At 36.0% G+C, this 15251-nt stretch overlaps 1 protein-coding gene across 1 annotated transcript in view; it reads right to left on the bottom strand.

Annotated features, from left to right (window-relative positions):
• Positions 1 to 15251, bottom strand: part of LOC149781476 (polyamine-transporting ATPase 13A3-like) — a 218998-nt gene that overhangs the window by 54264 nt on the left and 149483 nt on the right. Inside the window, exons 21-24 of the mRNA XM_089935567.1 lie at positions 12572 to 12744; positions 9712 to 9816; positions 7706 to 7785; positions 1435 to 1587 (exon numbers count right to left, since the gene is read on the bottom strand). Of these exons, the coding sequence (XP_089791693.1) occupies positions 1435 to 1587; positions 7706 to 7785; positions 9712 to 9816; positions 12572 to 12744 (511 nt within the window). The remainder of the gene's footprint in view (positions 1 to 1434; positions 1588 to 7705; positions 7786 to 9711; positions 9817 to 12571; positions 12745 to 15251) is intronic.

Genomic DNA, 15251 nt, shown 5'->3' on the forward strand with positions numbered 1-15251 from the left:
TTTTATTGGAGCAGGTGTCCTGTTGCTTCTGCAGAAAGGTCACTGTTCTTTGGTTCCTTCAATTCATAGTTTATAGTGATATAACCCAACAAAAATGGGTACCTCCCATTACAATTTTGGAAGGAAAATATGTTTATTTGATAATATTACCCCAATCATACATTACATTTGGAGTACAGCCACTACCTTGCAAAGCAAAGTGCTAAAAGTCACCTGTCCACATAACAGTCAGACAAGAGTAATCTCACCTTGGTTTGTGCTAAATTCCAACCATACTTCTACTAGTGGAGTGTATATGGACAGTCTGATGACAGGTTTTAAATCTACCTGTGAGAAGGCTGTGAGGGTATGTTCATATTTGCAATGTGTAATTATTTTTGAAGAAATACTTCAGAAATTGATTTCCTCTTCAAACACATCACAAACATAATACATTCAAAGAACAGTTAAGAAATACAGGGAGGAGGAATCCCAAATGCACATGAAGCAGTTTAAAATCTGTGTAGTTAGCATCTTCATATGCCCAGTCATGGCTTGCACAGAAAACTCCCACCGAAACCCAACATCTTCAGCAAAACTTATGTGGTATGGCTGTGTCTCTGTGAAGCTTCTGAACAACTCGGCAAGGAGTTAGCTGTGCTCCTGTAGAAGCCACTGGGTCAACTGAACCCTCTGGGATCAAAGATCTTTGAGGTAACGTCAAGAGAAAGCCATTTCTGACTACTACTTTAATCTTATAACCCAATATTATTGCCTTTACAGACTGCTCACACATCTCACCTCTGCCCACTTTGGATGGGATTTAGTGTCACTCATTCTATCCAAGAGAAGATAACTTTTGTCTGACTCCTACCTACATGGGCTGAAGACTTTTAGCACTTTTGTTGCAGAACACAAGTTTAACAAGGATTGTTTTGCCAGACAGTGATCATGCTCAACATGTACTATCATCATATGAAGAAAATAGCAAATTCACAGTACATGTTAATACTTCTGTTTATTCTTTCATCAGTAATTTTATCTTTGAACACAGTGATACGAGAAATGCAAGTATTTATTTCCAACAAATCGATTTACTGGATGCTCATAACATGATAAGCATGCTTTCCTAAACATAAAATTATTGGCACCATAAAGAACAATCCATATAACAATATTTTAAAGTCCCAAAAGGCAACAAACTTTAAAGTGTAAAAAGTTTTGTTAGGATGTACCCTTGTATAGTGATGTAAGCAAGAAAGCTTTTAGTATTTGGAAAATAAGTTTTAACTTCATACTGTATTTAAATAAAACGTGTTTTTTTTTTTATTATTTAAAAAAATGGCTAACCAGCATAAATGTGAACAAGTGATATTCTATGAATCCCTACCTGGTCTGAAATATATTTTAAGATTTCTGTTTGAACAATGGTCTCTCTCTCTCTTTGAGTACTACCTGATGACAGTGGGAACACACTCAATGTTGGCATTTTTTGACGTGAAGGGGGATGCAACTGATGCCTCAGCTTCTGACAGCGAGATCCCCGTGTGAGCTGTCTTCAATGCTCCACAGTCATTAGCGCCGTCACCACACATGCCAACATAGTACCTAGAATAAAACTAATTGGTTTAGCAATTAAAATTAATTTAAAATTAAAATTAACTTACTTTTTGTACAGATTATAAAAGAGTGACATTATATGTATTTCTTAAATGTATGGTTCAATTCAATTCAAAATAGATAAGGGGCCATGCTTGATTGTAAAACATCCATACTTACCAACCTTCCAGACAGCATTGGGACTTTTTGAGACTCAAAGTGTTTTGTGGTCCTATGGAGATCAGTGCATTTTGACCCAAAAATCAACATTGTACACTGATAATAATTTATATACTCATACAAGACTTTAGAAAATGACTGGAATTCTAATCTGAAGAAAATAAATAATCTGTTTTCTTGGAAGTATTTAATACACTTGTAAACAAAAGAATCTGGTAGACTTGTCATCATCATATATTACATGTGCATACACTCATGCAATAACAATTAGAGAGACATTAAAAGAATACACCAAGTTTCTGTCTTTACAATGTACTGGACTGTGAAGTACAGTCTTAACAACCTACCAATTATTTAATATGGGCAGAGAGGGCTTGCAATTATTTTCTAAACAATTTTTGAATCCCCAAATAACTTGAAAAAAATGTTCTTGCTCTACTTTATGGGAAAAATGAACTTATATTCATTATATCAATTGAAAAAAAAAAGAGAATCTTTGGGGACAAGAAAAAAATATGTGGGGTGGGAAAAAGTGTCAGGTCCCAATACTGACCCGGTGAAAATGAAATGATCAGTCTCTAAATTAGACGCAGACTTTGCTGCTCTCAATAATTCAGTTGTGGGTATGAAGGTTGTGCAATTGTCAACATATTTAATTTCAATACTGTTATGTATACTCAATTTGTATTGTGTGCTTGACCTTTGTCTGTGATTGGGGATAGAGTTCTTGGATTCAAGTTCCCCCCCCCAAGAAATGTTACTGTCTACCTGATTTATGTCATGACTTTTACTTGAACTTAGGCTCAAGACCTCATCGTGTTTATGAATTTTATGGAATTTTCCACATCCTATGCATTCTGATACATAGTCAGGTGATTGTATACAAAGTATGTGGTAAACAAATTATTCATTCCTGTGTTAAGCTCAGTCTGTTTAATGATTTATGGTAGCTTTCAGATATAATCTGAGAGGAATTCTTTATATAAATTATTCCTCAGAATTAAAAAGTGTTCATTGATGTTTTGGACAAAAATACTACTTTAGGATTATTGAAGACTCATTCCAAGACAGTCTGGATAATATTGTGATACTTCTGGGCTATTGGTGTATCAGCGCATTCAAGATTTAGTACATCAGCAAAGTCAAGACTATTGGTACATCAACACATTCAAAGCTTTAGGAATCTATTCAGAACATTTGCTACTTTTGGACTTACAATAAGACATTCAGGAGTATTTGGAATTTAATTCACACTGATGTAAGTGTTGTTTGAGTTTTCACTTTGTATTCTAGGGAAATGAATTGTTTGTTGACATGATTGTTTCAATTTCTTTCTGTTACATAGTTTAAGACCATACAGTCATAACAGTACTCATCAGAAACTAGATGGCATTGTGTTCAAACTTTCCCAAAAGATCTTACTGAATTTTTGCATCTGCAATGCAGTGAGGCTGTGTCAAAGATGAACGACTACACAACTTAGAATGTCCAATTGTGGTTCTGAAGGTAGATGCCATTTGCTCACATCTCATTCAAGGGAACAAAGTGAAAGAAATTTTGTTTCTTTAATACATACCTCTTTGACTTAGCTAACTTGAAATGAACTGGCTGTACAAATTAAACTAACTGGCTCTCCCAATGTGCTAAAAGGGTTTGTGACACAAAATGACTTGAGCCAAGGTCAGTCAATTCAATAATCTGTGCAATGGTGGTTGTTCATCTCTGACAATTACTGTACAAACTCCCCACTAGTGATAGTTTTGCATTACCCATTACCTCACAGAGAGCATGGCTTTTAAGCACTTCGATATACATATATCAATGTTACCCAGTGCAGTGCGCTATAAGCAGAACACCTGTTACCTATTCGATTCCATACACATAGGTCGCCTGTCAGCTGTAAAGCAGTGCAGTGTATGTTATGTTTAACAGAAATTTTAACCATTTTACATTTTTGGTACACATCTATTAAGCACTGAAAAAATTAAGAGTAAAGTCTGATTGTCATAGCTGTGTAATTATTTTTCATGGAAGAATTTTTTATGTGCTTTAAAATCTTGAGCGAACTTGTTCAACGTCAAGTCAGTGAAGCCGCATGAAGCTGCCATTTCTCATACTAGAAATTTACAAATTCTTTGTCTGCATCTACATCACTAAGTCATCTGAATGTGGTAATTTATAAAAACTAATTGCTGCCTACATCAATATTTGAGCTTGAACCTAAGTTACTGAAGCTTTCATAGTTGTGATTCTAATCGTGAAAACTCAGTAAGTACTGAACAAAATCTGCGACCTCCATTTTGGAGAGTGGAGATTATGACCCAGTTACTTTAAATAGCAGATTTCGACCAGAGCATAAACAGCGACCACGTGATCTGACATAATGGTCATTCACAGCAATGTAGCATCTAATAGAGGGTTTTCTCTGAAGGTAGCACTATGAAAACCCGCTCAAAATGACTGATGTTTACAGCTGGTGTTGTTGTTGTTGTGGGGTTTAATGCCATATTTCAGCACACAATAGGCTATGCATGGCGGCCAGTATTAATGGTGGAGGAAGAACCCCGGAAAACACCAGGAAGAACCACAGACCCACACAGCAGGTGTCAAAAGGTGCTTCTGTGAGAATGGTGTAGTGGCGTCAAAAGATGCTTGTATGCGAATCGGGGAAGAGGAGTCCAAAGGCACTTCCTTGCGAATGAAGTAGAGGCATCTAAAGACGCTTGCATGAGGTAAAGGGATAATCATTAAGTACTGTTTACAATTTTTGCAAAGTTATGCGCACATAACAAAGTGTCACTCACTCTCTCCCTCCTTCTGCTTCCTTATTTGTTTTCATAAGATTTACTATTAACCCTTTACCTCATACAACCGTCTTTGGACGCCTCTACAAAAGTCGCATCGAAGCGCCTTTTGACGTATGCTGTAAACATCAGCCATTTTAAGCCGGTTTTCGTAGCGCCACCTTCGGGGAAAACCCCTTATTAGATACTACATTCATTTCTGTGAATGACAATTATGTCAGATCACGTGGTCACTGTTTATGTTCTGGTCGATATCTGCTATTTAAAGTAACTGGGTCGTAATCTCCACTCTCCAAAATGGCGGTCGCGGATTTCATTCAGTACTTACGAAGTTTTCATGATTAGAATCACAACTATGAAAGATTCAATAACCTAGGTAAAGGCTCTGATATTGACATAGGCTGCAATTAATTTTTATAAATTATCAAATTTGGATGACTTAGTGATGTAGACACAGATGAAAAACTTGTAAATTTCAAGTATGAGAAATGGCAGCTCTACAGTTGGTCACACGGCCTCACTGACATGACGGTGAACGAATTCTCTCCAGATTTTAAAGCACATAACAAATTCTTCCGTGATAAATAATTACACAGCTATAACAATCGGACTTTACTCTTAAATTGTTCCACATGTAATAGATGTGTACCAAAAATGTAAAATGGTTAAAATTGCTGTTAAACGTAACATACACTACATTGCTTAATAGTTCACAGGCAAGCTATGCGTATGCGGTCGACTAGGTAACCTGTGTTCTATGTATAGCGAGCTGCACTTTGTCACTATGCTCTATGAGGTAAAGGGTTAAGCTAGTAGTGTGTATGTGTGTGTGTGTCTGTCTTTGTGATTTGGATTTTTAATGTAGCTTTAACAATTTGGATTTTTAATGTAGCTTTAACAATTTTTCAGTCAGATCACTATGATGTCTGCAGTGCGGCCGTTTATAGTGATGTCTAGCACTGGGGCATCATGCTGCAGACATGTTGCATGATGTCCCACCCAGTCACATTATCCTGACACCAAGATGACTAGTCCTAACACTAACCTCTTAATGCTGAGTGCCATGCAGGGCAGCAGTTGGTACCATTTTTTAAGTCTTTGATATGACTTGACTGCGGTTCAAACCCACGACCTCCCACATCTGAAGCTAGTAGTGATGGGTGCATCAAAGACAGCCTCATCTCCGAAATTCGGAAAACCCAAGTTTGCAAAGAAGCATGAAAAACCCCTAACTTTTCTAAATGATGGCATGGAATGCTGGAAATCCAACTCGTTCAGGTCTCATTACTACAGGGTGCACGCAAAATCTGCCTAATAAAGTTATCCTCTAAAAGCAGAATGATAAGTAATCATAGCTCTACAAGATGATAATGTGAAATTAAAGATTAATGCCAAATTTGGCTGAAATACAACTTAGTAGAATTATGCTATGGGAACCAAAATTAGAAGAATGGTCAATCAGGAGCTATAACTCTTGCAAGATGTTGTGGAATGCTGGAAACAAAATTAGTTCAGGGTCTCAACTATCTAAAGATGCATGCCAAATCTGGCTGAAATGCAGCAATCAATGACAAGCAGATGGGTCTTGGAATGCAAGGAAATTAAATTGAGATTTCATAGATTTAGTAAATCTGGGACTGTCTCTCCTTACAAATGAGAAAAGGGGAAACAATCTGGTAACTGTTGGGGCCTTTCAACAGGGCATGAAAAGCAACCAAAATTACATGAATTAGTGTTATGATGTATCTTAACTGGATGTTAACAGATGAAAATGAAAATCCATATTCTCTTTCTTTATTCGTTTTTGAAATTAATTTTGTTACACTTCACAATAAAAAAACACAAACAGGCCGTATTTCCTTCATACAATTACTCTCAAATCCATCCTAAGTTTTGACTATAAGTACTTTGCTATTAGATCAAAGTACAACTGAAACAATGAATCTCCAAAAGCAAATCAGGTACAGATATGTTCTCTGAAACTATAGGAAGAAATTGAGACAACATACATGTATGATGAATCAGGATTACTATATTTTGTGTCTCTACATTGATCCTGCAAATTCATTAATAGAGAAAAAATGGCATCATAAGATCTGCTGGTGTGTTATATGATAGTGGTCTATAAATATGTCAACCCTGATATGCATAATGGGGTGTTATATGACAGTGGTCTATAAACATGTCTTCCCTGATATGCATAATGGGGTGTTATGTGACAGTGGTCTATAAACATGTCTTCCCTGATATGCATAATGGGATGTTATATGACAGTGGTCTATAAACATGTCAACCCTGATATGCATAATGGGGTGTTATATGACAGTGGTCTATAAACATGTCAACCCTGATATGCATAATGGGGTGTTATATGACAGTGGTCTATAAACATGTCAACCCTGATATGCATAATGGGGTGTTATATGACAGTGGTCTATAAACATGTCAACCCTGATATGCATAATGGGGTGTTATATGACAGTGGTCTATAAACATGTCAACCCTGATATGCATAATGGGGTGTTATGTGACAGTGGTCTATAAACATGTCTTCCCTGATATGCATAATGGGATGTTATATGACAGTGGTCTATAAACATGTCAACACTGATATGCATAATGGGGTGTTATATGACAGTGGTCTATAAACATGTCTTCCCTGATATGCATAATGAGGTGTTATATGACAGTGATCTATAAATGTGTCAACCCTGATATACATAATGGGGGTGTTATATGACAGTGGTCTATAAATATATCAACCCTGATATACATAATGGGGCATTATATGATAGTGGTCTATGAATAAGTCAACCCTGATATGTATAAAGGGTGTTAAATGATAGTGGCAACCATAATGGGACGGAAAGTGATGAACTGATATTGGTGACACTATATGCTCCTCCAATGATGCAGTATGAGAATACAAGTCCTTAATGCCACCCCCTTGAACATGTTCTCACTCCTGACACTCAAGGACTCTTGACAGCTTGGATACAAGTCCTTATTGACCAGTTTGATGGATGATTTTCTTTTTACCATGAAGCAAGGCCCCATCTACATATATTCTGAAAAATGTGATTTTATCCTGTCATAAAAATACAAATGCTTGTTAATGTTGTTGATCAAAACAAGGGTCCTACCCAAGTTCCTGAAGAGCTTCTACTAACTGTGCCTTTTGGTCTGGAGACATCCGAGCAAATATTGTTCCTCTCACAGCAATCTGAAAGCAAAATGTTGCTATTGTACAACACACCTGAATTTTCTAAATAATATTCCCATTTGAAACACTTGTCCCACTGAACCCTTCGTGCAACACTGTAACCTATAGACAGCATTAAAGATAATCTATCAAAACAAATACATTGCAAACTCTAATTACAGATGAAGCTATCTCAAAATATTCACTTTTGTTTATATTTCTGACAAACCCCTACCCACATCTTGGGGTTGTCCAAGTTTCTTCTTACCTTTCCTGCATGACAAAAGATATGTGGACATGTACACTGGTGTGGAAAGTCAGAGAACATTCCCAATCAAAAGCTTGAAATTCAGAAAAAAACAGTAGTGGCATAGCGACTTTCTACTGAACCTGCCTGACGCAGATAAACAGAATATTTATCATCTAAGACATAACAATATGAAACATCGGACCAAGGATAATTATCCTCTCCATCTAGGTGAAGATGAAGTTCAGGTTAAAAGAAGAAATGATAGATCAATGCATAGATGGATGGAGGCTTACACATACGGACATATTACAATACATCGCTCACTCGGTAACTTGTGAACTGCTAATAATGCAGAGTTAGATGAGGATCCCATTTTGTTTTTACAAGAAAATATGCCCAAAAGTGACCCCTACTTGTTTTGAATGTGAAGAAAATCTCAATCAAAACAAGAAACTGAAACCCTGATATATTTTTATTTTCAAAAATGGTACAGAGGACCTGCAAATTTGAATAAACATTATCAATCTTCAACAAATAAGTCAGATATTTTGTTAATTTTCTTTCCAAACTACATTCTTTGCACACCATAAATAACAATACATAATGAAATTTTGCTTAATAAAAATTCACTAACTGGAGGTAGCAATTTAATAAATAAAAGCTAAATAAAAAAGCTTTTGTAGCAAGTGAAATTCATGTTTTAGTTCTATCTTTTAGTTCAGTTAAGCGTAATCATCATAGATGATCAAGTATTCTATCATAACAGCTATTTTCACGAGCATTTCTTTGAGAACCTAATTAAGTGCCAATGCAGAGTGCAATTCACATGCATACGAAACAAATAACCAGACTAATGAACAACAACAAAAAGTAGTGCTTTTGCTTACACATGAAGGATGTTGAAACCAGTTGGAATAATGTAAACGATCTTTCAGAGGTGGAACACCTTGAAAATAAAGGCAATTTAGACTGAAAAAACAACTACTTCATTAGAAACTGCTCTTAATTGATAATTATTCCCAGTTCAATTATAAAACAAGTTTTCTCCATGTCCTGGAGAATGGCATCACTTCTTATATTCTTGGAGGTCCCTCAGTAACTCACATGCTTCTTTATAGCACGGTCGATGTTTTGGACCCTTTTGTGTGTGAGTTATCAAGGGAGAGGTGTATATTCACATACACACATGTGGAATTCATTTCCGTCAGAACATTTATTCAACTAAAGTATGGGCATCACATGTTATCGTTTTCTAATAAATAGATCAACAGTTTCTAATTACAAAACTCATATAAAAAAAAAAAAAATGTTCCATCCTACTGGTAGATATAAGAGAGGTTGCATTGTCAAACAAATAGCAATCTGCAGCAAGGTTTACCAACAGTTACAGTTAAATAGTTACTATATAATGAAAGCTAAATAGTACTCTTATCTCCTTTATACCTGCTTATGAGTCTAGTCCAACTGCAAACAACACAGACTCAGATCTGCCATTTGATAATGCATAGGTAGATCACGGTCTAGGCTGTTTTACTGATTACTTCTTACAATTTATGTAAATCTAGTTCTGCCTGCACATTAAGCAATGGCAGCTCTCAGTATGTGCAGCTCTCAGTATGTGAAGCTCTCAGTATGTGCAGCTCTCAGTATGTGCAGTTTACAGTTGGTTTAGACTTATAAGTAGTGACATACTCTACCTTGGACAAAACATCTGGAAAGTGTTGCCTCAAAACAGCCCAACATTTTCCTGTCACAGCAAAATGAAATTTCTTTTTGTCATCTATCTCTATCACTGTAGTTTCCTGGAAGTCAAGAATTGAAGAGGAACATCAGACAACAGTTATATTCTAATCCTGTGAAATGCCATACTAATACCTCTTTTACTCTATCATACTTAAGGAAACAAAGTGAATAAATGTATAACAAACAATGTTCTTGATGCTATTCCCTGAATTATCACAGGGATCAGAATAAAGAGAAACAAGAGAAATAAGTCCAAACTTGAGTGAAAGTTCAACATCTTTGTACGATCTACATGAGATCAAAACTATTTGCCACCATGATTGCAAAGGCTGTCACATAGAGTACACATTGTTCTACAGAGTACACTGTCATTAGAGTACACACTGTCACACAGAGTACACACTGTCACAGAGTACACGCTGTCACACAGAGTACACTGTCACAGAGTACACACTATCACACAGAGTACACACTGTCACAGAGTACATGCTGTCACAGAGAGTACACACTGTCACACAGTACACACTGTCACATAGAGAACACACTGTCACACAGAGTACACACTGTCACAGAGTACACACTGTCACATAGAGTACACACTGCCTTTCCTGGATTGTCTGATATAAATCGGACAGCAAAAGTTCTCTTTTCAAACTGGACACAATCTCCTCATTTGTCTCCAACCTTATCGAGACAAATTTATTTTGTACAATATTGTTTATCTCTTGACATCTACCTGAGAAACAATGCGCTTTGTCAATATCTCAAGTTAGAGTCCACCTCATTTCCTGCTGAACACTTAGCATTGTATTTTCAAGATAAAAAAGATTTCTAAAACATCAATCTTGAAACTCGATTTCCATTTTGTACCAGTCATAATAATTAGACTGGTTATATGGCATTAACATTTAATGAGGTAAAATATGTATTTAATTGTGTACTGGCTGCATATAGCAGGTTATTATGAGGTACAATTACATCCATTTTATCATATGATGGTCCAAATGATTCTTCATTCTTGTATTAAAGAAAATGCATTAATCTCTCTCCACCCACCCATGCACCCACCCCATTTTCTCTTGAGCTTTACAATGATCCCCCCAAAAAAGACTATTTGACCAAAGGATAGCATAAATATGAGAATACCGTGAAGATTTTCAACAATGACATCAACAGTGCCTGCTAAGCTCAATGTCTAAAAACGAAAATCATAATATAAAATGCAAGTGTACTCTAATACTGTGGTATCATAACATAAAATGCAAGTGTACTCTAATGCTGTAATATCATAATATAAAATGCAAGTGTACTCTAATACTGTAGTATCATAATATAAAATGCAAGTGTACTCTAATACTGTAGTATCATAATATAAAATGCAAGTGTACTCTAATACAGTAGTATCATAATATAAAATGCAAGTGTACTCTAATACTGTAGTATCATAATATAAAATGCAAGTGTACTCTAATACAGTAGTATCATAATATAAAATGCAAGTGTACTCTAATACTGTAGTATCATAATATAAAATGCAAGTGTACTCTAATACTGTAGTATCAAAAATTTTAAGTGGGTACCAATTTTCATGGACTATGATTTATCCCGAACTATGAATTTAAAGGCCTAACTAAATACTATCTACATATTGTGATAATAAATGATTCAAGCAAACAAAAGTTATATTTAATATTTTATTCAAATTTATCATTCATTCAAGTACAACTGTTTTTGACAGAATTTCCACATATCATTTTATCCATGCATTTTAGTCAAAATTAACAAACACTATACAGTACTTGAGATATTACTTGAAGCACAATTACTAACAAATCACTAGGTATATACACTAATTTACATCACAGTATTGATGCTCACACTTTGCTGATTTTCAGACAAAACCAGTGTATCAATGTCATGACAATAAAGTCTCCTGATAAACACAAATGCTTGTCAGGTAAATAATTCCAAAATTGCAGACTTAAACAAGTCCAGCTTTCTCAAAGTCATGGATAATTGGGTCCAATCATTCACTCACTGTCACATCAGCAGCAATTATCCATTCAGCATTAATTGGCTCCATTAATGAAGTTGCAATGTCCACTAATACAGTACACTGATCCTCACCTTATTTTATTCCCAATGGCCTTCAAGGCCTATTTAGCACATAAGTTACGAGTTTATGATTTGATTTTATTTGTAATCTTTATTTATTGTCAAATCTAGTGGCTGAAGCTGGTTTGTACATAGAGTAGGGACAAACAAGATTCCATTGTCTGTCGCTTTATTTGACACACTAATGTGCTCTAAACACATCAAATATTGACACTGCTCATACAGGTGGTAGTCTCTTTTCAGTGTTGTTGGTTGCATTGACTTCAATTAATGTTATACACTCAGAAGAAAACAGTGTAAGTGACTTATCTTGACAACTGTTTTCTTTGTGCTCATACTTGTAGTAGTATTGTTCAATATTCAAGCTGTTTGCTGTTGGCATAGTTTAATTCTTTTGTATTTTCTCTTTTAAGTATTGGTAGAAATTATTCCATGAAATTAAATATCTACAAATATGCAAAATCATAAATTTAAGTACCCATGAAAATGTCTAAAATTTTTCTTTGGGGGTGTCAACCTAATGTTTTCCTACATCCTCATTTCTGCATATTTTTATGGATAGAATGGTTCCCTGATTTTTGTTTGACAGGTTCAATGTCTGTGATCTACAATAAAGAATTAAAGATATAAAGATTAAGAAACCTCACTGCCAACAAATAATAAAAGAACTACTCTTTCCACAATTGTCTAGTTCCTTACCTTGTCAATGAAGACCTCCTCTACCTGCCTCTCACAATCCTCATCATATGTAAACTCTAGCCTGGGTGTTGGACTATCGCTGGGGAAGTATGCCTGTACATGGATAACTATGTCTGCTGCTTCCACCATTGTACACTCCCGAGCCACACTCAGCGCTGTTAGCATATTATCACCTGCAATCCCAAAAGTGGCTTCATGGAATCCCATATCTCATTTGTGAACCAGGCAATTACCATATATACTCACTTATAAGTTGAGTCCAATGGCAAGCTGCATTATGCAGCAGCAGATCTGAGTCTGTGTTGTTTATTATAAGTAATCAGTAGAACAATGCAGACCTTGATTTGCTGGTGCAAAATGCAATGGCAGATCTGGGTCTGTGTTGTTTCCAGATGGACTCAACAATAAGTGTGTATCAACAGTACTAAAAAACTTTAACATAGAAATACATACAAGGATGACACCAATTTAATCAGTCTGACGAATGGTTATCTACCCTTTATACTCACATATAAACTGAGTCCAACTGCAATATGCATAGACCCTTTCTCTACCATCGCATAATGTGCTGGCAGGACTGGGTCTGAGCTGTTAGATAGGAGTGATCAGTGGAAGAAACAACACAGACCCTAATCTACCATCGCATAATGCAACAGTAGATCAGGGGTCTCTCTTGCTTGCAGTTGGACTTGACCTGTACAAGAGAATAGGGTATGCCGTATCTGCTTATGCATTCAAGATAAAACAAACAATTGCACCAGCTTGGGAGCTTGAGCCTTGTACAATACTTTCTTCAACGTTTATATTAACTCCAACAACTGTTTCTTGAAGTATCATATCCAATGTTTCCTTTCTATCAAGGAATTTCCTCCCCTGAATAAGTATTCGCTACACTGACAAAAACATCAGAACTCTTAATTTCTAATTGGTTATAGTGATGAAAAAAACATAAAACACATGAACAGTTCTGGTTAATTCATATCAACACACAAGTATATATCGTCTGTTTGACAACTAATCCTTCAGAAACAGTTTAAACTTACTGAAAAATTTCAGTCTTTCATCTTAGAAAAATAACTATGGGGAGACAAAACTTTGTGTAAAATGGGGGGCAACTTACGCAATGCACATATTGTAAAATAACTGACAGTAAGATAAAATGCTGTTTGAAATTTCATACATTTTTAGTAGAAACAAATTTCACGACACCATGCATAATCTGACAGTCAGATGCATATGAGTAATACTATAATGGCAGGGGCATAGACAAATAGGGTAATACTATAATGGCAGGGGCATAGACAAATAGGATAATACTATAATGGCAGGGGCATAGACAAATAGGGTAATACTATAATGGCAGGGGCATAAACAAATAGGGTAATACTATAATGGCAGGGGCATAGACAAATAAGGTAATAATATAATGGCTGGGGCATAGACAAATTGGGTAATACTATAATGGCAGGGGCATAGACAAATAGGGTAATACTATAATGGCAGGGGAATAGACAAATAGGGTAATACTATAATGGCAGGGGCAGGGCAGAGACAAATAGGGTAATACTATAATGGCAGGGGCATAGACAAATAGGGTAATACTATAATGGCAGGGGCATAGACAAATAGGGTAATACTATAATGGCAGGGGCATAAACAAATAGGGTAATACTATAATGGCAGGGGCATAGACAAATAAGGTAATAATATAATGGCAGGGGCATAGACAAATAGGGTAATACTATAATGGCAGGGGCATAAACAAATAGGGTAATACTATAATGGCAGGGGCATAGACAAATAAGGTAATAATATAATGGCTGGGGCATAGACAAATTGGGTAATACTATAATGGCAGGGGAATAGACAAATAGGGTAATACTATAATGGCAGGGGCATAAACAAATAGGGTAATACTATAATGGCAGGGGCATAAACAAATAGGGTAATACTATAATGGCAGGGGCATAGACAAATAGGGTAATACTATAATGGCAGGGGCATAGACAAATAGGGTAATACTATAATGGCAGGGGCATAAACAAATAGGGTAATACTATAATGGCAGGGGCATAGACAAATAAGGTAATAATATAATGGCAGGGGCATAGACAAATAGGGTAATACTATAATGGCAGGGGCATAGACAAATAGGGTAATACTATAATGGCAGGGGCATAAACAAATAGGGTAATACTATAATGGCAGGGGCATAGACAAATAAGATAATAATATAACGCCAGGGGCATAGACAAATTGGGTAATACTATAATGGCAGGGGCACAGACAAATAGGGTAATACTATAATGGCAGGGGCATAGACAAATTGGGTAATACTATAATGGCAGGGGCATAGACAAATAGGGTAATACTATAATGGCAGGGGCATAGACAAATAGGGTAATACTATAATGGCAGGGGCATAAACAAATAGGGTAATACTATAATGGCAGGGGCATAGACAAATAGGGTAATACTATAATGGCAGGGGCATAAACAAATAGGGTAATACTATAATGGCAGGGGCATAGACAAATAGGGTAATACTATAATGGCTGGGGCATAGACAAATTGGGTAATACTATAATGGCAGGGGCATAGACAAATTGGGTAATACTATAATGGCAGGGGCATAGACAAGTAGGGTAATACTATAATGGCAGGGGCATAGACAAATAGG

This window comes from Sinohyriopsis cumingii, chromosome 15, assembly GCF_028554795.1.
Source record: "Sinohyriopsis cumingii isolate HCF-2022 chromosome 15, ASM2855479v2, whole genome shotgun sequence".
NCBI lineage: Eukaryota > Metazoa > Mollusca > Bivalvia > Unionida > Unionidae > Sinohyriopsis > Sinohyriopsis cumingii.